The following is a 27,655-nucleotide window of genomic DNA, read 5'->3' as shown; positions in this document are numbered from 1 at the left end:
GGGGGGGGGAGAGATTAATCAAAACTGGTGCAAGGGAAAATAGGCTCAGTTGCCCATAGCAACCAATCAGATTCCAGCTTTCATTTTCCAAAGGAGCTCTGAAAAATTAAAGGTGGAATCTGATTGGTTGCTATGGCCAACCATAAGCCGGTTCTAGTTTCGATAAATCTGGAGGAGGCAGATCCAGCCTCAGAGAAAAATAAATATGTAAGGTGAACATACATGACCAGCCTACACACACGTACTGAGTACATACATGACCTACACGTACTGAGTACATACATGCACAGAGAGCACATACAGCTCTCTGCCAGTGGAGGCGACACACAGCCGCCCTCCACTGAGCATGCGCAGCTAGGACTCTCCCTGCCCCCTCCCAGCCCAGGACCTCCGGGAGCAGCAGCTGCTGACACACAGGAGACACGTACCTGAGGAGGACCCCAAACTGCAAGCTGCCCGCCCCCCATCCATGTGCCGGGGAGAGCAGACAGCTGGTGAGTGCTGGGGTGAAGGGGTTAACCACATATGTGCCGGCGCTGTGTTGGAGTCCCTGCTGTTTCTCTGTGTCTATGTAATGGGAAGTAGAAGTTTTTACAAAGTTGCAAAGTTGTTCCAAGTTTTTTTGTTGTCGTTTTTTGTTTTTGTTTTTGTTTTATTTTGGGGGGGGGGGGCAATTACTTTTTGTGGGTGGACTCATAGTTTCACGTCATGTCGCAAGTGTTGTAGAGAGATTGTCCGTACCTCGCCAGATGGATGAAGTTTCAAAAACTTGCAGTAAACCTGTGACAGACGTTACAAAACGTTCCGCAGAGTCAAAGGAAGCGACGTACCGGCGCAGAAAGACCGTAGATTAGATTGGTGACTGTACTGCGTAAGTATTCACACCCCAGTAATGTAAATACGGCTACGTCCACAACCTTTAGGGCTCACGCACACGACTGTCTCCGTTTTACGGTACGCAAATCGCGGATCTCGGCTGCCATTTATTTTCTATTTTTTTTCAAGCTCCTCTAGAAATGTCTGGACAAGAATAGGACGTGTTCTATGTTTTTTGCAGGGCTGCGGAATGGAGATACGAATGCGAGCGGCACACGGTGAAATTAATGGCGCCGCATCTGATTTACGAAAAAATGTGGACCGGTCGCGTGCATGAGCCCTTAGGGTTCGTCTTCAAGACAATCACGTGCCCAGGTGTCGCGGGGCAAATTGCACATTTGCCGTAATTGCAACCCAAGAACCGCAAAAATAAATAAATCCAGAAGTGTTGGATTTTTTGCAATTCTGCGGTGGTGGCGCACGGGAAAGTTGCGCTGCCAGCCCTTTAATTTTGGTGGCTGCCCCACGACACTGAGAGTTGGGTGCGTGATCGCCTTGTAGCCGAACCCTAAGGGCTCATGCACATGACCGTATGTTTGCTCCGCATTCGGATGCAGACCCGAATGGGGCCACAGAAGATACGGCTAAAACCGCCGGCCGTGTAAGGGTACGTCCACACATAACGCAAATTGTAGCGACAAAAAAACCCGCATGCACTATGTGCGGTTTCTGCTGTGGAGGAGTCAGCAGACTTTTCCCTCTCCATTGAAATCCACTGGGGAGAACTGGCGCATAAATTGTCGCGTTACGGGGGGGGGGCGAGCCCTAAGGCCACCTGCACATGGTGCACATTATGTGACTTCTGCGGGAAAAAACGCAGTGTAAGCCCTGATGCACACGACTGTTCAGTATTTTGCAGTCCGCAAAACACGGATGGCGTCCATGTGCGTTCCGCAATTTTGTGGAACGGCACGGACAGCCTTTAATTTAACTGCCTATTCTTGTCTGCAAAGAATAGGACATGTTATTTTTTTTATTTATTTTTTGCGGACCACGGAACGGAGCAACGGATGCGGACAGCACATGGAGTGCTGTCCGCATCTTTTTAATAAGTCCGCATCCGAGCCGCCTAATCCTGTACCAGCAAAGTAGATGAGATTAGACAAACTGATATACACGCTTTTTTTTTTCGTGTGGAAATTAACCTGCCGTGTGGATTTTAGAAATATACAGAATGTCAATTGTTTGTTTCTTTTTTTTGCGGATTTCACTCTTTTAAATGCAAGGAGGAAAATCCACATCAAATCTGCACCGAAAACCACAAGTAAGGGCTCATGCACACGACCATTGTTGTTTTGCGGTCCGTTTTTTCCGTATCTGAGTATTTATTTATTTTCTCTGATTTAAGTCCTCTTCCGTTCCGTTATTCCACAAAACATATCCGTATGGTTCCCATATGCGATAAGTTTTTTTTGGGATCGGAAACAGAAACAGTAACTTAATAATCACCAAACACATGAGCAATATGGGCTGGGCATAGCATTTCTACAGTATGGATCCGCAAAATACGGATGTGTTCTGTGTGCGTTCCGTATTTTTTGTGGACCCATTGACTCGAATGGGGCCTCGGACCCTGATTTGTGAACAATAATTGGACATTCACTACTTTTTTGCGGAATGGAAATACGGAAGCGGAATGCACACGGAGTACCTTCCGTTGTTTTTGCGGACTCGTTGAAGTGAATGGTTCCGCATATGGTCCGCAAAAAAATTTTTTGAACGAAAGCGGAAAGAAAATATGCTCGTGTGGATAAGCCCTAACCCACCGAAATCTGGACTATTTATCGTGGTCTTTGATGCAGGTTTTCGGTTTAGGTGTGGGATCGGACAAACAACTAACATGCACGGCAGGTCAGTTTCCGCACGTACAAAATACGCGGCGTGTAAATGAGATTTGTCTATTCTCCTTATGTTTGCTGGTTTTGTACTACGCTGCAGAATCTCTGCTTGGAAAAAACGTGCACAGTCTGCACTGTGTGCAATGACCCTATGGCCCTCTGCACACGGACACAAGATCCGCACAAATTTTAGCGTGGATTTCTGTGCTTTTCTGAGGGATATCTGCACCAAAATCCGCAATTTCTGTTTATGAATTTTGGTGTAGATTAGATGCAGTTTTGCAGCAGATCTCACCTTTCCATTGAAAAGGCAGACTTGGAAATCCGCACGGCAGGTCAATTTCCGCATGGAAACAATCCGCAAAGTGTACATTCCGCGCAAATTCTGCAACATGTGCAGGTGGCCTGAGAGAACTCTTTGCTGGAACTGTATGAAGCCTTGTTCATGTATCCATTGACTTTAATGCATGTGTTCACACATCCGTGATTCACCACGGAAGCGCGCCCTGTTTTTGTCCGTGTTTACGGATCCGTCACACTCATCGTAGTCTGAGTGCTAGGGGCTCCTCTGGATTTTCAACGTAACGTTGTCCGTGGACTATGAATGGTACATGGAGGGCAAAAAACGGACACATGGACCAAACACGGATCCTTCATGGATGAACCGCTGATCGTCTTATCACGGACACGGCTCATGCACATGAACGTATTTTTGTGTGGCCCATATGCGGAACGTGTCTGTGCGGCCCATATGCAGAACCATTTATTTATATAGGGATGCAAAAAAAAATAATGGAAATGACGTGTGCATTCCGTGCCCTATTCTTGTCCGTTTTGTGGACCAGGACAAGCATTGTTATAATGAATGGATGTAACACGGACGTCACACGGTTGTCATCCTTTTTTTTTTTTTTTTTTTTTTTTTTTTTTTTTGGCGGACCACAAAATACATACGGTCGTGTGCATGAGCCCTTAAACTGCTGTTTTTCTGCACAGAAAAAACATGCTTAATCCGCAACATGTGCGGGTTCTACACGGACGTGGACCTGCCATATGTATTTAAAATCCGCCGTGTGATCATTCCTGACACGGATTTTCTCCACAGATTTCACCCTTTTTTAATGCAACAGGGGTGAAATTTTCTGGAAAAAATTGGCACGTGCGGACCTACCCCAATAGCTGGTGCAGCAGAACAGGTTACGCCGCTGTGACCCCAGCTCTCTGTCCCCGCTGCCGGGTAGCAGATGACAAATCCCGTCATTGTGATGTGCGATCTGCCACGTGTTGTATGTCACATGCACTCTGTCACATGTAGCAGGTCATATGCAACCTGTTACCCATCTACATTGCAAAACGAGCTGATGGCAGCGCGCAGAGTGTCAGCTCTGTGACCTCGTCCTGCGCAGTCAGTGCTGCAGCGCTCATCGGAACAAGTCAGACTAGTTTCACGTAGCCAAAGGCAGACACGTTTTGGGTCGAGGTTGAGGCCAAAACACCTGGAACGCACACGGTAATGTGGACTTTAAGGGGTTAAGAATATCTGCAGTCAAGCACTCCATTGTTTTAAAGAGGATTTCCCATCTGGGATAATTGGCATATCCCGAGGATAGGTCATCAGGTGCTGTTGGAGAGCGCCGCAACCTCTTCCTAGGACATATGATGTCATCGGTCACATGATGTAGGCGCAGCTCAAGTGAATGGAGCTGAGCTGCGATATCCAGCACAGCGACTATACAATGCACAGCACCATGCTTGGTAAGCTGCGAGGAGGCCGCAGCGCTCACTGGAGCTCCGCAGCCCCCTCATACAGCTAATTGGTGAGGGTCCCGGGTGTCCTGAGGTCATCAATATCAGGATCTCTTACTGTTATGTATATCATAAATGTAGGTGCAGGTTCCACTTCCAGGACTACCAAGATAATGGGGGTCCCTTTCTCCCCCAATCTGCACTCCAGAGTGGAGGAGGCCGTGCATGCATGTGGCTCCCCCATTGTACGCTATGGGTGTTGAGGGTAGTCCGCCCTAGCAGCTCACAAGTCCCATAGACTGCAATGGAGGGTGCCGCCTGCACAGATGGCCAATGCACTAACACAATGGTCCAGGGACCCCATTCTTCGAATATATGGGGGGGTGTCTCAGAGATGGCTACATTAGTATTTGCCTGTCCTTGCTCCTAAGCATGTGTGTTGCTCACTGACATGGAGACCACATAGGTTGGTGCCACATAGAATGGCATGGTGGGCTGCGTTGTGGCCCCTGTGCACCTGTGCCTTAAGATGAGCCTGTACCATGGTCGTTGGAAAGGGAAGCGATGTGTATTCTCCATAATCCCGGCCTTAGGCCGTATCCACAGGGTTGTGTGATCTGTCATTGTGAGCTCTCTAGATTGTAGGACGCACGGGTGACTGTACTGCGTAAGTATTCACACCCCAGTAGTGTAAATATGGCTCCGTCCAGAACCTTTAGATCTCGCGCACACTGCTGTATCCGTTTTACGGTCTGCAAATCGCTGCGTGTGCCTGCCGCAATATTTATTTATTTTTCTTCTTTTCAAACTCTTCTAGAAATGTCAGAACAAGAATGCAACATGTTCTGTCTTCTTTGCAGGGCTGTGGAACGGACATACGGATGCGGTGGGTGCACGGTGCGCTGTCCGCATCTTTTGCATCCCATTGAGATAAAAGGGGGCCGCATCCGCAAAAAATGTGGACTGGACGTACAGTCGTGTGCATGAGTCCTTAGCGCTCAGCCACAAGGCGATCGCGCTCCCCGGTGTTGCAGGGCAGCCATCTCGCACGTTTGCAGTAATTGCAACTCAAAAATCACAAAAAAATCGTTTTTGCAATTCTTCAGTGCGTATGTGCCGGCAATTCTTCAGTGCGAGTCACTCTGCAACCCCTTTCCTTTCGGTGGCTGCCCCGTGACACTGAGATAGTTGGACTTGCGATCGCCCTTAGGGCTCATTCACGTGACCCTATGTTCGGTCTGCGTGTGTATTCTTCATAATCGTGGCCTTAGGCCGTATCCACAGGGTTGCGTGATCTGTCACTGTGAGCGCTGGATCGATCAGTGCAGGGATGTCCAACCTGCGACCCTCCAGCTGTTGAAAAGCTACAACTCCTAGTATGCCTGGACAGCCTACAGTTATTAGGGCATGCTGGGAGTTGTAGTTTTAGAACAGCTAGAGGGCCGCAGGTCCAGCATCCCTGGATCAGAGGAAACGCCTCCTCTTAACCGCAGCCACCCATGATGGGCAAAGACTGCACAATTTTCCATGTAAAGCCAAGTCCTTGCCTAGTGGCCGCTGGGGGTTGCTGGGGTCTCATCTGCATGTACCAGCCGCCCCGCAGATACCCGGCTATTTGTTTATTTGCCCTGAGAATAGGCCATTCATACTAAAAAACTGCAAACCTGTTACTTAAAAAACACAACCTGCAGAACCCGTCTCCTGGCATCTGCTGAACTTTCTGTTGTTTCCTGTAACTTTATTCCTCTGAAGAGGATTGAAATCTGGTTGAACGTGTTCTTCTTCCTGACCATCAGATATGTGGGAGCTGAGAATAACCCCCGGTCTGCTGGACCTTCCTGATGGCAGAGTCCACCCTAGTACAGCACAGGATGACTCCCCAGAAGCTGTCCAGATGTGGTGGCCACCAATAGCTGTCCTGTTCCTCCTCCAGTTGTCTCAATATGGATATGGAGCGGAGGGCTTAGAAGTTTGACATGTGAGCCATGGCTCCAAGCCAGCCCAACCTTCAGCATGCTGCCTGGACTTCCTCTTAGGGCGCATGCACACAAACTTATTTTCTTTCTGTGCCCATTCAGTTTTTTTTTTTTTGTTTTTTTTTGCAGTTCGTATGTGAAACCATTCATTTCAATGGGTGCGCCCCCAAAAAACGGGAGTTACTCAGTGTGCGTTCTGTTTCCATATGTCTGTTCTGCAAAAAAATAGAACATGTCCTATTATTGTCCACATTACGGACAAGGATAGTACTATTTTATTAGGGGCCAGCTGTTCCATTCCGCAAAATACGGAATGCATATGGACGTCATCCGTATTTTTTGCGGGTCCGTAAAACACATACGATCGTGTGCGTGAGCCCTTATAATGACCCCTATAGTTCCCCTAGTCGTATGTGCCCGGCCATCAGCAGTGAGGAGGGCTCGGGTGGCCTTATGCATATTGGCCCACCAGGATCATTTCCTGTAGGCTCTATGGCCAGTCCGCCCCTGGGTCTGCAAATAAAATGCAGACTGCACAAGCACCGCACCTGTATTTTGCGGATCTGCGATTTACGGACCACAAAACAGATACAATCATGTACATGCGGCCTTTGAATGTATCCACCTGTTGTGGTTCACTGTTTTGGCAGAACGTTTGGTGAACAGCCACTGATTTCCTCTCGATTGCAAAAAACAGTGGACACGGGCTTTCTGTGCTTTAGATTCACGTTTTATAGTGCCCCCCGTTCAATTGCATTTTTTCATTGATGCAAAACCGCATAAAAGCAGAAACTGGTAAAACTGAAATTACTCTAACGAAAATCATCTTTGGAAATAGAGCTATGTGTCTCCATGGTAACAGACTACAAACAAACCCTGTGTAGTCGGATCCTGCAGTCATAGTCCTCTTTGCTGTAAGGGCAACACAGACCATCTCTGTAGTCGGGATCTGTAGCCACTGAGTAGGGATTTAAAGAAAAACCCCAAAACACAAACCAAACAAGTAATCCGTGATCCTAGCCGAAGGTCCCAGCAGCCATCTTCCTGCCCCTGACAGCACCACCGGTACCTTTTGAGAACACCAGGTCTCCATAACAGCGGAGCATTGTCACCTGCCTGGCATGCCCTATTACTGGGCAGACCCTGAACGTATGACATTCTCCTTCACCAATGTCAGGTGCCAGCTACATGTATTTACTGTCATTCCCCTTTAAGATAAGACACGTGGCCAAGAGCTGGCACGGTGCGTCTGGCTTGGCTGCTTTATGCCATAGGAGCGCTGCCAGGTTGATTCGTGAGCAAACAGCAAAAGCACATTATATATGAGAGGGTAATGGGGCACTCGGACCTATAGACTCCGCTCTCTCCGCGCCTGGGATGTATAGAAATGCCCAATAATTAGTCCTCAGCTCGTTACAGTTTGTTTACCCCGTTTATTGTACTTATCTGTTTCTGGAAAAGCTGAGTGAAATCTATTATCAAAGCTTCCATGTCCACGCTCACACAGGGATTGTTACCCACCCTCTCCGACTCTCCCCCTCTTCTGACTCCGGCATGTCCCCAAGGGATTGTCACCCAGTCACCACTGACTTCACTGTGCTCCCCCAGGGATTGTCACCACTGACTCCAGTATCACTGTGCTCCCCCAGGGATTGTCACCCAGTCACCACTGACTCCAGTATGTCCACCAGTATCACTGTGCTCCCCCAGGGATTGTCACCACTGACTCCAGTATGTCCACCAGTATCACTGTGCTCCCCCAGGGAAAGTTACCCAGGCTCCTCTGACTCCAGTATGTCCACCAGTATCACTGCGCTCCCCCAGGGATTGTCACCCAGTCACCACTGACTCCAGTATGTCCACCAGTATCACTGTGCTCCCCCAGGGATTGTCACCCAGTCACCACTGACTCCAGTATGTCCACCAGTATCACTGTGCTCCCCCAGGGATTGTCACCCAGTCACCACTGACTCCAGTATGTCCACCAGTATCACTGTGCTCCCCCAGGGAAAGTTACCCAGGCTCCTCTGACTCCAGTATGTCCACCAGTATCACTGTGCTCCCCCAGGGATTGTCACTCAGCCTCCTCTGACTCCAGTATGTCCACCAGTATCACTGTGCTCCCCCAGGGAAAGTTACCCAGGCTCCTCTGACTCCAGAATATCCACCAGTATCACTGTGGTCCCCCAGGGATTGTCACTCAGCCTCCTCTGACTCCAGTATGTCCACCAGTATCACTGTGCTCCCCCAGGGATTGTCACCACTGACTCCAGTATGTCCACCAGTATCACTGTGGTCCCCCAGAGATTGTCACTCAGCCTCCTCTCACTCCAGTATGTCCACCAGTATCACTGTGCTCCCCCAGGGATTGTCACCCAGTCACCACTGACTCCAGTATGTCCACCAGTATCGCTATGCTCCCCCAGGGATTGTTACCCAGTCACCACTGACTCCGGTATGTCCACCAGTATCACTGTGCTCCCCCAGGGATTGTCACCCAGTCACCACTGACTCCGGTTTGTCCACCAGTATCACTGTGCTCCCCCAGGGATTGTCACCACTGACTCCAGTATGTCCACCAGTATCACTGTGCTCCCCCAGGGATTGTCACCCAGTCACCACTGACTCCAGTATGTCCACCAGTATCACTGTGCTCCCCCAGGGATTGTCACCACTGACTCCAGTATGTCCACCAGTATCACTGTGCTCCCCCAGGGATTGTCACCACTGACTCCAGTATGTCCACCAGTATCACTGTGCTCCCCCAGGGATTGTCACCCAGTCACCACTGACTCCAGTATGTCCACCAGTATCACTGTGCTCCCCCAGGGATTGTCACCACTGACTCCAGTATGTCCACCAGTATCACTGTGCTCCCCAGGGATTACCAGGATGGATTAGATGTTAAATGGGTTTTCTTGGTATAAGTGTGTGTACTGACATTGCAGTGCCTGAACTTGGCCCACCCAGGGTGAGGCACCTCCGCCAGTGATGGGCTGGGCAGGCATATACCGTGTGAAGCTAGGACCAGGCAGTAGAGACCAGCAGGGAACTGAAGCAATGTTAGAACTACACTAGTCGATCGTGGGGTTATATTATTTTTAACTTTTTTGGCCTTTTTAAAAAGGTTACCCCCCCCCCCTCCCCCAGACAACCCCTTTAAGTCAGATGTGGATATGTAAATTGCACCCCGAGAGGAAGAAGGATCCATCTGGTGCGATGGCCAAGTATCTCTGAGTCTTAAACATTGAAGTCCGATGTGCCAACATTTCCAAATTTGCAGGGACTGTTCCTGAAAATTCGGTCTGTCCCAGAATGAAAATCGGTGGTGCTTATGTAAGTCCTGGGTGCGGTCCGAGCGGCGGGGTCTGTATGTCCTTAATTTACCAACTACAACGTTGGCAGCTATGGAAATGGCGAGCCTTCGCGCATGATACTCTCAAATCTCCCGCAAGCCGACTTTAAAAAATTCACACGCATGTTGCAGTTGTATGTATGAGGTGTGGGCACCATTCACCCCACCGTGTGGTGACCGTGTCCGTTTTGTGTACTGCAAAACGCGGCCCCGTGTATCCTTCATCGCAGTGCAGATCCATTGACTTCAATGGGTCCTCAGTCCCCAGGTTGCAGCCAAAGATATGGTACGTGTTATCTTTTGTGGCGCGGACACATAGACCCAGACGCACACCCGGAAACGGAAGCGCATGGTCCACAAAATGGACACGACTGTCACGCGGTTGTGTGAACTAGGCCTATTTTTTATGGTCAGCATGTGGTTCCTGCGATCCGGTCGCTGCTTTTTCCGTTGTGTAATTTTACCTCCCGTTGTCTCCTGTTGTAACAGTGGGGTCACATGTGAGGCCTCCGTGCACTGTAAACATGTCGTGGGGACTTCTGTAGAGGAATATCCAAGTCACATGGCTGTCACATGTACGTACAGTTTTCGTATTTGGGTTGTCCCACGAAAAATATTCTACGTTTTTCATGCCAGCGCCTGGATCTGAACATTATACTAATTGCGTGTAATTTTATGGGGTTGTATCATCTTAGACATCAAGAGCATATCGCTAGGATATACCCCCAATGTCTGATAGGTGAGGGTCCCCGAGGAGCCCCAAAGTAAAGAAGGACCCTCCATTCATTCCTATGGGAGCGCCGAAAATAGCAGAGTGGCCATTTTCGGTAGTCCCATTGAAATTAATGGAGAGTGCACCACACAACCGCGGCCACCGCTCCTTTCACTTCTATGGGGCTGATGAAAATAGCAGAACCAGTGCTCGGCTGTTTTCGGCAGTCCCATAGAAGTGAAAGGAGGGCGGTCGTGCATGCGCGGTGCGCCCTCCTTCACTCTGAAGGCTCCGTTCTAAAGATAGTTGCGGGTCCCAGAACTGGAACCCGCCCCTATCGGACATTGTGGGCATATCCTAGCAATATGCCCCCAATGTCTGAGATGATACAACCCCTTTAAAAATGTACTATAGCCACTAAGTTATTCAATAAAATGTATCTGTGTAGCGCCACTTGCTGGCTGGTCTTTTCTTGATTTTTTTTGTCCACCTCAATGAGGTGGTCGCACACGCTCAGTTTAAATCTTCAACTATCACCAGCCATACATTCTGTTAGACATTGTGGCAGTTCCAGGGAAAGAGCTGCAGCGGAAAAGCCATGTCCCCGGAGATGCCAGAGCAGTTTAAGAAATTAAAACTGAGCTCTGATTGGTTGCTATAATGGGCCGTATTTCTGCTACAATGGGTGCAATTTTGTGTCGCAAGCCACAACCGAGGGGGGCCACATCGTGTAAGACACTAATTTCTGGGGACTCTTTAAAGGGGTTTATTTCATAGGGATAGGATTTGCCATAAATGTTCAGTAAATGCAGGTCCCACCTCTGGGTCCGGCTCCTATCTCAAGAATGGGGCCCTCATGTGGATGGAGAGCATGCAGTGCATAAGCGGTGTTCCTCATTCACTGCTCTGGGACTTCCGAAAATAGTAGAGCTTCAGATGCAATCGGATCCCAGAGGTGGGACCCGCACCTACTGGACAATATCATATCCTTTCCATGTACAATAAATGTCCAGATAGGACAAACCCTTTAATGCAGGCATCCCCAAACTGCGGCCCTCCAGCTGTTGCAAAACTGCAACTCCCAGCATGCCTGAACAGCCTACAGGTATCAGCCTACAGCAGGGCATTGTGGGAGTTGTAGTTTTACAACAGCTGGAGGGCCGCAGTTTGAGGATGCCTGCATTAAAGGGTTTGTCCTATCTGGACATTTATGGTACATGAAAAGGATATGATAATTGTCCAGTAGGTGCGGGTCCCACCTCTGGGATCCGATTGCATCTGAAGCTCGACTATTTTCGGAAGTCCCAGAGCAGTGAATGAGGAACACCGCGTATGCACTGCATGCTCTCCATCCACATGAGGGCCCCATTCTTGAGAGACTAGCTGGATCTCCACGAGGAGATCAAGTTCCTTCCAATATTTTCTGGGGAATCCTGCAGACCTGACTCTTCATTCTTAGGGTGGTGGAGCACCCTAGGACCAGCACGTCTTTATTTGCAGATTTTTTTTTTCTCTCCCTTTCCCATGCAGACAGGGTGACGTCATGTAATGGGTCACCTGCAGCCTCATGCGGCTTTAGTATCACAGCGGGATCTTGCCCGCCCGGTTTGCTTATTTATTTGGCAGTAGCTTTTGTCCTTGTGCCAAGTGTCTACCAGCAGCAGTGTACACCCAATGGTCCTGAGCGACGCCGTGCAACCTGACGTATAGTACAGAGCAAATACTCTGCTCTTAAAGGAACATTAAACCAAAAAGTCTTCAGTTTATAACATGGATAACAACTGTCTTTTCCTAAATTCTCCCCCCCCCCCCCCCATAGCCTTTCCTCGGTCTAAAGTGGCTGATATCAGAGAACAATAGTGCAGCCAAGGTAACCACTAGAGGGAGCTACCACGCCTGTATACGGATCATGGCAACACAGTTTTGCCGCCCGGCCAAGGCTGAGGCCTAGATCCAGAGATCTCCCCATTCATTGCTTCAGTTGCTCAACTACCTTCATTTCAAGCTAGCAGCTCAGGGGGGCGTGTCCTTTCTGCTTTAGCTCTTTCCCTGTAACTGCCACAGCTTCTAATCATGGCTGGTGACAGTTGAACATTTAAACTGAGCTCGTATGACCACCAAATTGAGGTGGACAAGAAATGAGGAAAAGAACAAGCAGCAGGTGGCGCTATACTGATACATTATATTGAATAGCTCAGTGGCTATACCAAATCTTTAATTACTTGCAATTACAAAAGTATTCAGATCCAGGTGCTGCTCTGAAAAAATCTATAATATTATCTATGGCACAACCCCTTTAAAGGTGTAGGTAGGGATGAGCGAATCGACTTCGGATGAAACATCCATAGTTGATTTGCATAAAACCTCGTTCTAATACTGTACGGAGCAGTATTAGAACAAAGTTTTATGCGAATCGACTTCGGATATTTTATCCGAAGTCGATTCTCTCATCCCTAGGTGTAGGTCTCCGAAAATGTTCAGTTTTGCCCGGAGTTCCACTTTAAAGTGGTATTCTTGTGATAAGACATTACTCCCTATCCACTGAATACAGGATAAGGGCTCATGCACACGAACGTATTTTCTTTCAGTGTCCGATTTTTTTTTTTGCGGACCATATGCAGAACCATTAATTTCAATGGGTCAGCAAAAAAAACGGAAGTTACTCCATGTGCATTCCGTTGCCGTATGTCCGTTCTGCAAAAAAATAGAACATGTCCTATTATTGTCCGCATTACGTACAAGGATAAGACTGTTCTATTAGGGGCTACTGTTCCGTTCCGCAAAATATGTATTGCACGCGGACATTATCCGTATTTTTTGCGTATCCGTTTTTTGCAGACAGCAAAATACATACGGTCGTGTGCATGAGCCCTAAGCGTGATCAGTGGGGTCCTACCAGGCGGTCCAATGTGCTGCCACTCTGCTATACCATAGGTATTGTATTGAGGTACGGCGTGCCCGATCGACCCACCTGCCATCGTCTTGTCTGCGGGCGCCGCTTATCACCACAAGCGCCAGATTATAAGTAACTGATTAACAGAGTCGTGTCCTCTATGGTGACTAATTATTTACCTGTCGTGTTCATGTCCACAGCAGTGACCTGTGGAACTGTTTTGGGCGCCCTTGACATTAAGAGGTGGCATTATAATGGCTGGCATCAGCACCCACCCGATAAACCCATGACCGCTCACACCGCCCCCTGGTACCAGTTTTCTGACTGACCTAATACTCTTGGATGGTTTGCAGAATATCTGCTCTTATGATCGTTCAGACCTTGGTACAAGAGATTTGTCAAGTTTCTGTTAGCCAGGAGTCTCCCAGGAGTTAGATCAAGCCATGACTGCCCATCGTCTCTCCAAGTAGTATTACCTATAATATTGTGCCAGCCATATAGCGATGCCCAGTGCTCCTACTGTAGTGGGACACAATGTGGGGGGGGGGGGGACTAAAGAGCCACTATTACTGTGTGGGCTACTGAGGGCACTATTACCACAGGCAAAAAATCTGCTGAGATTATTGATGGCCCGGAGTAGACGTCATGGTGATCTGGGCCAGATAGACAAGAAAAGATTTAAAGGCTATGTACACATTCAGGGGGGTGATTTCTTTTATGATTGCATTTTACTCATTTTGGGCTAAATATTTTTTTTTCAATTGGTCTTTATTAAAAAATCTTCAGCCGTTCTGTCACAAAGGGTTAACTGTCTAGCTTTTTTGAAGCGCTCTTTCACGTTATCTAATAAACCCTGTCTCTAAATTACTAAAAGGTCATAAACACTTATCTAAGCCACTGTCTTACCAGTAAGATAATAATTGAGCTATAATGAGTATTACCGTAATAGGGTCCGAGATAAGGAGCCATCTGCTGAGCTGCCTGACGAAACACAGTAAAAATACAGATCCTGCTATTAGGGAATCTCAAGGCTGTACAGAGAAAGGGGCTCAAAATTCTTAATAAAGACCAATAGAAAAAATGATTTTAAGATCGGAATAAGTACAATGCAATAATAAGAAAATTGCCCCCAAAGGTGTACATAGCCTGAACCATAGTTGCATCTTTTCCTTTGTCATCACTGATGAGTTATCTTGGGATTGTATCACATGACCACATGGATATGACATCAGAAGGATGACCCCCATCATAACGGCGTGTACTTAATGCACCGTGTCTGATTAGGGGGCAAAATTCTGACAATTTGGGAGATTCTATTAATTAAAAAAAAATATTTTTGTCATAAAAAGTTAAAAGTCCTGGATACAAAAAATAAAAAATCTCTGTGGTTTTTGGGTATTCCGGTTACTTTAGATCAGTGGTGAGGAAGAGGAAGAAAGACTTGATGTTGGATCACTCCCTGCATCATGTGATTTGTACAACAGGAAGTAAAGTGCTAGAGAACATATGACACGTATTACTTTTACTGCTTCATGAGTTCCCAAAAATCCCTCTGCCTCTTAAAGTGATTTTCTGAGATGAGAAAAAAATTCAGATGTTTCCCCAGAAACTGTGCCATCCTTGTCTATAGGCTGTGTCAGGTATTGCAGCTCAGACCCTTTGGAGTAAATCGCGTTACTGCATTACTAGTCACAAGCCATGGTGATTTGGAACAAAATACCCATGTTTTTTTTATAATATAATACATCCCCTTTAAGAGCAAACCAGTTATATTTAAAGGGAATGTGTCGTCTCAGAATGATCTAATTTTTAAATCAGGTTTTATGTCAAATGTTTTAAGAACTTTAGGTGATTTTTTTAAATAATGTTTCTGTGTCACTACCTGTTCACACCAAGCCTCATAATCCGCTGACACTTCCTGTTCTGTACAGATCACTTCTCAACAGTCATCTCATAATCATTACAGACAGGATTACAATGATAGATAGATCCACCATCCACAAATAGGTGATGTCACAGCTTATCTACTTCCCCTCTCTGCTCAGTGAGCTCTGCACAGAGAATGCCCACCACACCTTCCCATAGAAAGCAATGAGCCATCTCCACTCTACAGTTTCCTATGGTCCACATGCCTGCTGTAAAGCATATCTCTAAGTGCTGTTAACAGCAGCTCTGGTAAGATGACCACCTCCTCATCATGAACAGAAAATAGAATACAAAAATGTACAATTAGAAAATAAAATCATATTTGGGGGGAAAAAGGTACGTGTCAGTATCTGGTTTTAATTCGTCAAAAAAAATAATAATGTAGGTGATACATTCCCTTTAAGAGGGTATGTGGATATGTCTGACTTGAGAATATTCCCTTTAGCTTGGGAGCTTATTGTGAATGTACAAGATGTCCTCCTTTTTCATCTTTTCAGCTGCCAATCTCCGGACTCCTCTTCTACCATCCACCATGGCCGCACCGCTTCTCGGACTACCTGATACACACTGTACATCGGTAGTCCAAGGTACTTCCTGGTTGTCCAGCCCTGCTCTTGGATTGGCCAGCTCTGCTCACATGAGCAGTCCTGGCCAATCCGAGGGCAGCAAGAAGTGTCTCGGGCACAGTATGCATCAGGTAGTCTTTGAAGTGATGCGGCCATCTTGGATGTCAGAAAAGGAGGGCACAGGTAAGTGTTCTGGTTCATGCCCCTTTTTTTTCCTTGAACTGGAGGATCGCTTTCATATATCTTTATAAGAGCTGGAGCTTCATTGTATACAGAGCTCTAACTCCCCTGCATAGACATAGAGGATAGAAGTCTGCTGCCAGCCGCCACCACTAGAGGGAGCTCACTGCAAACTGTGTATACATCCCTATTGCACATGGCAAAACTCTGCGCATACAGCCTGTACAGTGTCACACTAAGGTTCAGGCGCTCCTTTGTATTCCTCTCTTGCAGATCAGGCTGGATGTTCCATTCCTTCCCATTTCGTTTTATGGAGGACTCCACCTCCTTCACTGCCTGGAACGACCTCCGCATCGGGAATAGTTCCAATGATAACCAGAGTTACTGCTACAACGGGCAGGCGGGAAGCACTGTCCTCCAAGGGGTAACGTTTGGAGGAATCCCCACTGTCTTGGTGCTGGACGTCATCTGTTTTGTGGTAGGTGGTCTGTATACAGTGATGTCCTTATAATTAAACCGGGAATTGGGGAAGACATATTCAATGGTATGTTGCCTGGGAGATAAGCGGCATTACTTGTCTGTAGCTGCTTATCTCCCTTAGTTCTATTAAAAATAACACGCCGACGGTAAATGGTGGAAAACTGAAAAAATCCAGTCGTCCTATGTTTGTCATTTCCATTTATGGTGCCCTGGAGATGAGCGTCGGCTTGCATTTCTTGCAGCCCCTTATCTTCCCCAGTTCTATTGACCACTAGTAGTCTTTACGTGGCCACTGTGGATGCACATTGTGATCCATGTACCAGGGACCTGCTCTTCCTCCGTTTCAAGGGGGTGGGGGCTGGGAGGGGTGGAGACCATTAGATGCACCTCCACCAGAAATGTTTATAATTCTTTCTTTTATTTAGTTGTTGCTGCTAGTTTTCTCCATCATTCGGAAGAAATTCTGGGATTATGGACGGGTGGCACTTGTATATGACAATGACAGGTAAGTAGTGTAATGGATGTACAGAGTGACTGCACCAGCAGAATAGTGAGTACAGCTCTGGAGTATAATACAGGATGTAACTCAGGATCAGTACAGGATAAGTAATGTATGTACACAGTGACTGCACCAGCAGAATAGTGAGTGCAGCTCTGGAGTATAATACAGGATGTAACTCAGGACCAGTACAGGATAAGTAATGTAATGTATGTACACAGTGACTGCACCAGCAGAATAGTGAGTGCAGCTCTGGAGTATAATACAGGATGTAACTCAGGATCAGTACAGGATAAGTAATGTAATGGATGTACACAGTGACTCTACCAGCAGAATAGTCAGTGCAGCTCTGGAGTATAATTCAGGATGTAACTCAGGATCAGTACAGGGTAAGTAATGTAATGTATGTACACAGTGACTGCACCAGCAGAATAGTGAGCGCAGCTCTGGAGTATAATACAGGATGTAACTCAGGATCAGTACAGGATAAGTAATGTAATGTATGTACACAGTGACCACCAGCAGAATAGTGAGTGCAGCTCTGGAGTATAATACAGGATGTAACTCAGGACCAGTACAGGATAAGTAATGTAATGTATGTACACATTGACTCCACCAGCAGAATAGTGAGTGCAGCTCTGGGGTATAATACAGGATGTAACTCAGAATCAGTACAGGATAAGTAATGTAATGTATGTACACATTGACTCCACCAGCAGAATAGTGAGTGCAGCTCTGGAGTATAATACAGGATGTAACTCAGATCAGTACAGGATAAGTAATGTATGTACACAGTGACTGCACCAGCAGAATAGTGAGTGCAGCTCTGGAGTATAATACAGGATGTAACTCAGATCAGTACAGGATAAGTAATGTATGTACACAGTGACTGCACCAGCAGAATAGTGAGTGCAGCTCTGGAGTATAATACAGGATGTAACTCAGGATCAGTACAGGATAAGGAATGTATGTACGCAGTGACTTGGTCTTGTTTCTTAGGTTGTTGTTTTTTACCTTACAGTTTGCCAGAGTGGAGTTACCGTAGATTATCCTCACAGTCCTCTTTTAATGAGGAACTAGAAAAGGACAAGGTATGTTCAGCCTCAGCGTCACGTCACACAGATCATGTCCTATGTTCAGGGAGTTATACCGGCAGACTCCTCATGTTAGAGCCTATGTATATATATATATATATATATGGGGATGTACAAAGGGTAATGATTGGGAATGAACCATTTGTTCCCGATTGTTGCTGCATTTAATCTCCTCTCTGTGGGGATGAATGATCACTATTACAATTGTTATTCCCGTACAGATTCAGTGTTTGTCAGCAGCACTCTTCCCTGTTTCCCTGGACTGATGTTCTGTCAGGAAGCAATGGTTTCGGGGGCCACATAAATGACAGATCACCCAAATATGAAAACAGGAATGAATCTCAGACCTATAACACAGTGTAATAAAACGTTATAGGTAGAGGCTTAAAGCATTATCCTGTCCACCTGCCACACGCAGAGCGTTACAATGTATCAGCGCTTTCTATATCCTGTCCACCTGCCACACACAGAGCGTTACAATGTATCAGCGCTTTCTATATCCTGTCCACCTGCCACACACAGAGCGTTACAATGTATCAGCGCTTTCTATATCATGTCCACCTGCCACACACAGAGCGTTACAATGTATCAGCGCTTTCTATATCATGTCCACCTGCCACACACAGAGCGTTACAATGTATCAGCGCTTTCTACATCATGTCCACCTGCCACACACAGAGCGTTACAATGTATCAGCGCTTTCTATATCGTGTCCACCTGCCACACACAGAGCGTTACAATGTATCAGCGCTTTCTATATCGTGTCCACCTGCCACACGCAGAGCGTTACAATGTATCAGCGCTTTCTATATCGTGTCCACCTGCCACACACAGAGCGTTACAATGTATCAGCGCTTTCTATATCGTGTCCACCTGCCACACACACAGCGTTACAATGTATCAGCGCTTTCTACATCCTGTCCACCTGCCACACACAGAGCGTTACAATGTATCAGCGCTTTCTACATCATGTCCACCTGCCACACACAGTGCGTTACAATGTGTCAGCGCTTTCTATATCATGTCCACCTGCCACACACAGAGCGTTACAATGTGTCAGCGCTTTCTATATCATGTCCACCTGCCACACACAGAGCGTTACAATGTGTCAGCGCTTTCTATATCATGTCCACCTGCCACACACACAGCGTTACAATGTATCAGCGCTTTCTACATCATGTCCACCTGCCACACACAGAGCGTTACAATGTATCAGAGCTTTCTACATCATGTCCACCTGCCACACACACAGCGTTACAATGTATCAGCGCTTTCTATATCATGTCCACCTGCCACACACAGAGCATTATAATGTATCAGCGCTTTCTATATCATGTCCACCTGCCACACACAGAGCGTTACAATGTGTCAGCGCTTTCTACATCATGTCCACCTGCCACACACAGAGCGTTACAATGTATCAGCGCTTTCTATATCATGTCCACCTGCCACACACAGAGCGTTACAATGTGTCAGCGCTTTCTACATCATGTCCACCTGCCACACACAGAGCGTTACAATGTATCAGAGCTTTCTACATCCTGTCCACCTGCCACACACAGAGCATTATAATGTATCAGCGCTTTCTATATCATGTCCACCTGCCACACACAGAGCGTTACAATGTATCAGCGCTTTCTACATCCTGTCCACCTGCCACACACAGAGCGTTACAATGTATCAGAGCTTTCTACATCCTGTCCACCTGCCACACACAGAGCATTATAATGTATCAGCGCTTTCTATATCATGTCCACCTGCCACACACAGAGCGTTACAATGTGTCAGCGCTTTCTATATCGTGTCCACCTGCCACACACAGAGCGTTACAATGTATCAGCGCTTTCTATATCATGTCCACCTGCCACACGCAGAGCGTTACAATGTGTCAGCGCTTTCTATATCATGTCCACCTGCCACACACACAGCGTTACAATGTGTCAGCGCTTTCTATATCATGTCCACCTGCCACACACACAGCGTTACAATGTGTCAGCGCTTTCTACATCATGTCCACCTGCCACACACAGAGCGTTACAATGTATCAGAGCTTTCTACATCCTGTCCACCTGCCACACACAGAGCATTATAATGTATCAGCGCTTTCTATATCATGTCCACCTGCCACACACAGAGCGTTACAATGTGTCAGCGCTTTCTACATCCTGTCCACCTGCCACACACAGAGCGTTACAATGTATCAGAGCTTTCTACATCCTGTCCACCTGCCACACACAGAGCATTATAATGTATCAGCGCTTTCTATATCATGTCCACCTGCCACACACAGAGCGTTACAATGTGTCAGCGCTTTCTATATCGTGTCCACCTGCCACACACAGAGCGTTACAATGTATCAGCGCTTTCTATATCGTGTCCACCTGCCACACACACAGCGTTACAATGTATCAGCGCTTTCTACATCATGTCCACCTGCCACACACAGTGCGTTACAATGTGTCAGCGCTTTCTATATCATGTCCACCTGCCACACACAGAGCGTTACAATGTGTCAGCGCTTTCTATATCATGTCCACCTGCCACACACAGAGCGTTACAATGTGTCAGCGCTTTCTATATCATGTCCACCTGCCACACACAGAGCGTTACAATGTGTCAGCGCTTTCTATATCATGTCCACCTGCCACGCACACAGCGTTACAATGTATCAGCGCTTTCTACATCCTGTCCACCTGCCACACACAGAGCATTATAATGTATCAGCGCTTTCTATATCATGTCCACCTGCCACACACAGAGCGTTACAATGTATCAGCGCTTTCTATATTGTGTCCACCTGCCACACACAGAGCGTTACAATGTATCAGAGCTCCCTCTTGTAACAATACATCACCTGGACCTGATGAGGATAAGTTATCAGTCCCTGAAGCTCTCATTTACTGTCAGCCATCAGAGGTCTTAAAAATGGCACGACATCTTAAAGTGAGTTAGAAAATTGCAGACTGTTTAATTGTAAGCATTGATGACCTGTCCCCTGCCGACCAGTTACCTGAAGCGGCTGTGGTTACTTGGCCGAGCGCCGAGTCGTCTCCCTTGGTCTGTGGTCACGTGGCCTTTGTGTAGTGACATGCAAGTAATGAGATTGAACAAATTAAACTAAAATCCCCCGTTACGTGGCCTGTTCGCAGCGCTGCAGGTCTCAAGGCGGAGTGGGTTCAGTTCACACCATAAGTCAACAATTCACAGTAAAAAGACCGCGCTGCTCGAACTGTCCAGTAGGCATCCGGATTATAATGGAGTCAGATAAAGATTTCCTTAATAGACGGACATTGGATAAACCAGCAGAAATCCCTTCTACTTCCAAATTGGTCCGTCTGTAGGAGCCCAAAGCTAGCGCAGATAGTGAAGAACCACCAATAAAGGGAAGATAAATAATGTATTCTACTCAAAGGTTAAAAGGTAATAGGCATATCAAAAACCATCGGCCCTCGTGTCCTTGCCCGGCCTAGGTTTCGCTTCGTCAGGGGCTCATCTTCACTATCTGCGCTAGCTTTGGGCTCCTACAGACGGACCAATTCAGAAGTAGAAGGGATTTCTGCTGGTTTATCCAATGTTCGTCTATATCGGAAATCTGTAGCTGACTCCATTATAATCCGGATGCCTACTGGACAGTTCGAGCAGCGTGGTCTTTTTACTGTGAAGCAATGATTGAGCTGCAGTACCAAGAACAGCCACAGTGCAATCCATGGCGCTGTGCCTGGTGAGCTATTAAAGGGTTATTCTAGTTAGATTTACATTTTCCTTTATTCTACCACTGGGACACCCATCGATCATGAGAACAGGGGCTCTGTACCCCCTACAGCCCCCCTGAAATGAACGGAGCGGCCGGTCAGGCATGCGTGCGGCCAGTCACGAGCGCTGTACACTGCTATCTGTGGTACTCCATAGAAATCAATGGAGCTGCTACACGCATGTGTGACCGCCCACTCCGTTAATTTCCGGGGGTCTGCGTGGGGTATGACCCATGCATGGGGTTCTTGTAATCGTGGGGGTTCCAGCGGTAGGACCCCCACCGATCTAATAGTTATCAGAAGGATAAATGAATAGAAACATAGAATGTGTCGGCAGATAGGAACCATTTGGCCCATCTAGTCTGCCCAATATATCTGAATCCTATGAATAGCCCCTGGCCCTATCTTATATGAAGGATGACCTTATGCCTATCCCATGCATGCTTAAACTCCTTCACTGTATTTGCAGCTACCACTTCTGCAGGAATATACCTGGAACACTCCTTTAAAGGGGTATTCCAGTTGGTAAAAGTTATCCCTTATTCACAGGACGGGGATAACTATCAGATCAGTGGGGTCCTACTGTCGGGAACCCCACCGTTCACAAGAATGGGGGCTCCATACTCCCTGCAGGCTCCCTGCTGCCCCCCTGAAATCACCGGAGCGGCTGGTCACACCTGTGCACAGCCACTCCATTCATTTCTATAGGGGTTCCGGAGTAAAGAGGGGGTAACTGTTACCTACCAGAATACCCCTTTAAGTCTGAGTGCTGCAGCCCCTTCAGGCAGTTGATCGCTGGGGGTGCTGCGAGATGGACACCCATGGGCAGCGATTTATGACCTATCCAGAGCAGGAACAGACCGGCCCCAGTAACATTGCTGTTTTTCTGTATTTCATTCACTACCTTATACTCCTGTCTTTCTTGCAGGGATTTTGCTCCTGGATATCCTCTGCATTTCAGATGCGGTGAGTTCTCTGAGTAAATCTTCTAAACTGTATGTCTTAAGATACGAGCAACAGAAGTGGAACTTGGAGCTCCTGGGCCCAAAGTCAAAGTTTGTAACAGGGTCCCCCATACTGGTGGCTTATTATTTGGCACAGTAGCCTTTGGGACCGTATAGGAATGCGTGACTGATTTGTTCAGGATGCGTCCCGGGTGTACTGCGGCAAACCCGCGCGAGTAGGTACCCAATTGCAGTCAGTTTTGACTGCGATTGCGTTCCGCTGTTCAGTTTTTATCGCGCGGGTGCAATGCGTTTTGCACGCACGTGATAAAAACCTGAATGTGATACCCAGACCCGAACTTCTTCACTGAAGTTCAGGTTTGGGTTCGGTGTTGTGTAGATGTAATTATTTTCCCTTATAACATGGTCATAAGGGAAAATAATTGCATTCTTTAATACAGAATGCTTAGTAGAAGGTCAATTGAGGGTTAAAAAAAAGAAAAAAATTTACTCGCCTCCTCTAATCGCGTAGCTGCCAGTCTCCTGTTCTTTCTTCAGGACCTGTCAAAGGACCTGTGGTGACGTCACTGAGATCATCACATGGTCCATCACCACGGTGATGGACCATGTGATTGTAACATGTGATGTGTCGTCACCACAGGCCCTTTAGCCGGCAGCTCATGATTAAAGAAGTAAGAAGAGATCGGCAACTACGCAATCAAGAGGAGGAGGTGAATTAATATTTTTTTCTTTTTTAACCCTCAATTGACCTTCTACTAAGCATTCTGTATTAAAGAATGCTATTATTTTCCCTTATAACCATGTTATAAGGGAAAATAATACAGTGAATAGACTGTCATCTTAGCAACCATGCGTGAAAATCGCACCGCATCCGCACTCTCTTGCGAGTTTCACTCAGCCCCATTCACTTTTATAGGGCCTGCATTGCGTGTTAAACGCACTATATAGAGCCTCTCGCCTGTGTGAACTCAGCCTAAGGAAAGCTGAAAACGAAACTTTCTATCAGCCAGGCTCCTGGGACATCTCTGACCCTGTGTCAGTGTCCACTAGTCTAGAATTTTAAGAATGGTGTTAAATCTGCTGTGCTTCCTCCCCCTCACTGCACAATGACCTCTGCACATCATAGAGCATGCCCACTACAGTCTCTTAAAGGATATGTACACCTTTGTAAAAAAAATAAAAAAAAATAATAATTAAACTAATTAATTTATTTTGTGGAGAAAATCATTTCTCCAATTGGTTGTTTTTTTTTTGTTTGTTTTTTTATTAAGTTTTCCTTCTACAGCCTGCTGTGCTTCCTATGCACAGCAGCTGCTCCCAGTGCATTTGCAGATAATTCGTCATCTAATTTGTGTCTCTCTCCCTCCTCTACCCGCCTCCCCTTTTCAGGATGGCAGAGCGGTGCAGACTGTCAGCTGTAACATACAGCTGACAGTCTGCAGACATAACCCCTTCCATGCCGTGGTCCTTAGGGACCTCAGTATGGAAGGGGCTAACCATTGGTCTGCTACTCTGCTGTGTCAGCGGCCCGATGGCTAATGGGTTAATGTGGGGAACATGCCCCCAACCCGATCCCCTCCCTGTTCAGTATGGCCGTGCCGTCTGTAACCCCCCCCGACGGCAGCATAGTGGTCCTGCATTCCTCCCCCCAAAAAAATTACCCCAGTACAGGATCACCGAGCTGTGTAAGTAGCCCCTCTCCCCTTTAGGCAGCACAGACCCCAGCCTACCCCCCTTCAGGATGGCTGAGCAGAGCCCCCCTCCCCTTCAGGACGGCACGGCAGCCAAGCCCCCCTTTTCCCGTACAGGATGGCCGAGGGGGCAGATTGTCAGCTGTAATACACTTTCAATTTGGTTGAAACAGGTGACATCGGTGCTGGCACCCATGTCGGACGTTTAACCCCTTCCATGCCGCGGTCCTTAGGGCCTGCTGTATGGAAGGGACTAACCATCGGGCTGCTGCGCTGCTGTGGCAGCATCCCTATGGTTACCATGGCAACCGGACGCCTTCACAGCCATCCGGCTTGCCGTGGTATATCTGAGCCTGATCAGGCTAAGTGTAACTGAAAATACACTGCAGTAGACTATACAGTGTACTGCAGTGTATTGTAACCCATCAGACCCACTGGATCTGCAAGAACCAAGTGGGTCTGGGTCAAAGAAGTGTAAGAAAAAAAAAAAGTAAAAAAATAAAAACCTCTTCCTTTATCGGCACATATAATTGGTTAAAATAAATAAATAAATACTAAACATGTTTGGTATCGCCGCGTCCGTAAGAAAGTAATATTTAAAAGGATTATGTTACTTTCTCCGCATGGTAAATGCCATAAAAAACAAAACTGATAGAATTGAAATTTTGCCCACCTCACTTCCCAACAAATGGTATAAAAAGCGATCAAAAGAGTCATATTTACCCAAAGTTAGCACCAATCAAACCATCTTCTCATCCCGCAAAAAAATGAGACTCTACCTAAGACAATCGCCCAAAAAATAAATAAATATGGCTTTCAGAAAATGGAAACACAAAAATGTTTTTTTTTTTTTAATTTATTAGATTTTTTTTCAAAAATGCTTTTATTGTGCAAAATAAAATTTAAAGAATGCACGTATTGGGCATCGCTGTGTCTGTAACAACCTGCTCTATAAAAATAGTATGTGATCCAGCCCGTCTGGTGAATGCCGTAAAAATAAAAATAAATGTGAGACCCTACCTAAGACAATTGCCCCAAAAATATTTAAAAAGTGATATTTAATTAGTGAAAAGAAAAACACTTTATTCACCCCTGTGGTCGCAACTAGGGATGAGCGACCTTGTGTTTCAAGTTCAGGTTCGGGTTATGTAAGAATTCTGTTATGCATTCTGCTACCACGGGCCATAACTGCGGGTCCATTCACCCGTTCCGCAATTTTGCGGAAGGGGTGCGGACCTATTCATTTTCAATGGGGCCGCAAAAGATGTGGACAGCACCACTATGTGCTGTCTGCATCCACACTTCCATTCCGCGGCCCCCGCAAAAAAAAAAGAACATGTCCTATTCTTGTCCGCAGCCACGGACAAGAATAGGTATTTCTATCATAGTGCTGGCCATGTGCGGACTAAGTACATGAGAGGCCCAGGGCTGTCTACCCAATTTTTTCTATATGAAGAGGCTGCGGTGCTTCGTAAGCGCCAATGTCTCTTCCTAGGCAATATGACATCGTTCACATGGTCCTGGTGCAGCTCTGTCTCATCCGAGTGATTGCGGCTGAGCTGTAATACCGAGCGCAGTGCTATCAAATGGACAGCGCTGTGCTTGGTAACGAGCAAAGAGGCTGCGACGCTCACTGGGACATCGCGGTCTCCTCAAACAGCTGATTGGTGGGGGTGCCAGGAGTCAGACCCCCACCATCTCATAACTCTCTGTGTACAGATGTCATAGATGTTACCTGCAGTCCTATGTAACACAGTGAACTATTGTGTTATGAGGGGTGCTACAAAGGACTGCATGGAACATCTACTACATTATCTGTACACAGAAAGTAATCACTGTGTTACATAGGACTGCAGGTGACAAATACAAATTTTAGTTGCCAAATTTAAAATACATACGATTATGATAAAAAAAGACTTGGAGGAGAAGATGAGACACAGGTCACAGCAGTGAGCCAGCACTACATATAGGATAATACAGCACCACATACCTGTTACATCCAGTGACATCTCCTGTCATGTAGATCCTCTCTTTCATCTTCTCCTCCGTTTGACCAAGACCGCCATGACAAATTCTTTCAGCCGCATTTCGTCTCTACAGAGTTTGTTACACAGACACGTTAGATTTCTCATAATTGGGGTCATTTATCAAACTGGTGTAAATTACAACTGGCTTAGGTGCCCACAGCAATCAATCAGATTCCACCTTTAATTTTCCAAAGGAGCTGTGAAAAATGAAAGCTGGAATCTGATTGGCTGCTATAGGTAACTAACCCAGTTATACTTTACACCAGTTTGATAAATTACCCCAAAGGTCCCTAGAGTGTCTAGAGCAATTATAATGTCCCCTAGAGTGCCCCCAGTAATAATAACACCCTATATTGTGTTCCAGGTAATAATACCTGTATAGTGTCCCCAAAAATAATGTCCCCTAATAGAAAGGCCCCCACACTACCTCCATATAGTAATTTCCCCCACACTGCCCCATATAGTAATTTCCCCCACACTGCCCCCACACAGTAATTTCCCCCTCTGTGCCCCATATAGTAATTTCCCCCACACTGCCCCATATAGTAATTTCCCCCACACTGCCCCATATAGTAATTTCCCCCACACTGCCCCATATAGTAATTTCCCCCACACTGCCTCATATAGTAATTTCCCCCACACTGCCTCATATAGTAATTTCCCCCCACACTGCCCCATATAGTAATTTCCCCCACACTGCCCCATATAGTAATTTCCCCCACACTGCCCCATATAGTAATTTCCCCCACACTGCCCCATATAGTAATTTCCCCCACACTGCCCCATATAGTAATTTCCCCCACACTGCCCCCCAAATAGTAATTTCCCCCACACTGCCCCCCCAAATAGTAATTTCCCCCACACTGCCCCCCCAAATAGTAATTTCCCCCACACTGCCCCCCAAATAGTAATTTCCCCCACACTGCCCCCCCAAATAGTAATTTCCCCCACACTGCCCCCCCAAATAGTAATTTCCCCCACACTGCCCCCCCAAATAGTAATTTCCCCCACACTGCCCCCCCAAATAGTAATTTCCCCCACACTGCCCCCCCAAATAGTAATTTCCCCCACACTGCCCC

At 46.8% G+C, this 27,655-nt stretch overlaps 1 protein-coding gene across 1 annotated transcript in view; it reads left to right on the top strand.

Moving 5' to 3' along the window:
• Positions 1-362: 362 nt before the first annotated feature.
• The window catches only part of TMEM63A (transmembrane protein 63A), a 50,952-nt gene continuing 23,659 nt past the window's right edge, over positions 363-27,655 (top strand). The window contains exons 1-5 of the mRNA XM_044291802.1: positions 363-494; positions 16,342-16,546; positions 16,974-17,053; positions 18,069-18,138; positions 22,822-22,859. Of these exons, the coding sequence (XP_044147737.1) occupies positions 16,352-16,546; positions 16,974-17,053; positions 18,069-18,138; positions 22,822-22,859 (383 nt within the window). The 5' untranslated portion in view covers positions 363-494; positions 16,342-16,351. The remainder of the gene's footprint in view (positions 495-16,341; positions 16,547-16,973; positions 17,054-18,068; positions 18,139-22,821; positions 22,860-27,655) is intronic.

This window comes from Bufo gargarizans, chromosome 4 (assembly GCF_014858855.1).
Source record: "Bufo gargarizans isolate SCDJY-AF-19 chromosome 4, ASM1485885v1, whole genome shotgun sequence".
In the NCBI taxonomy this organism is placed as follows: Eukaryota; Metazoa; Chordata; class Amphibia; order Anura; family Bufonidae; genus Bufo; species Bufo gargarizans.
The sequence above is the reverse complement of the archived record's forward strand: the minus strand, read 5'-3'. Positions and strand labels throughout refer to the sequence as shown.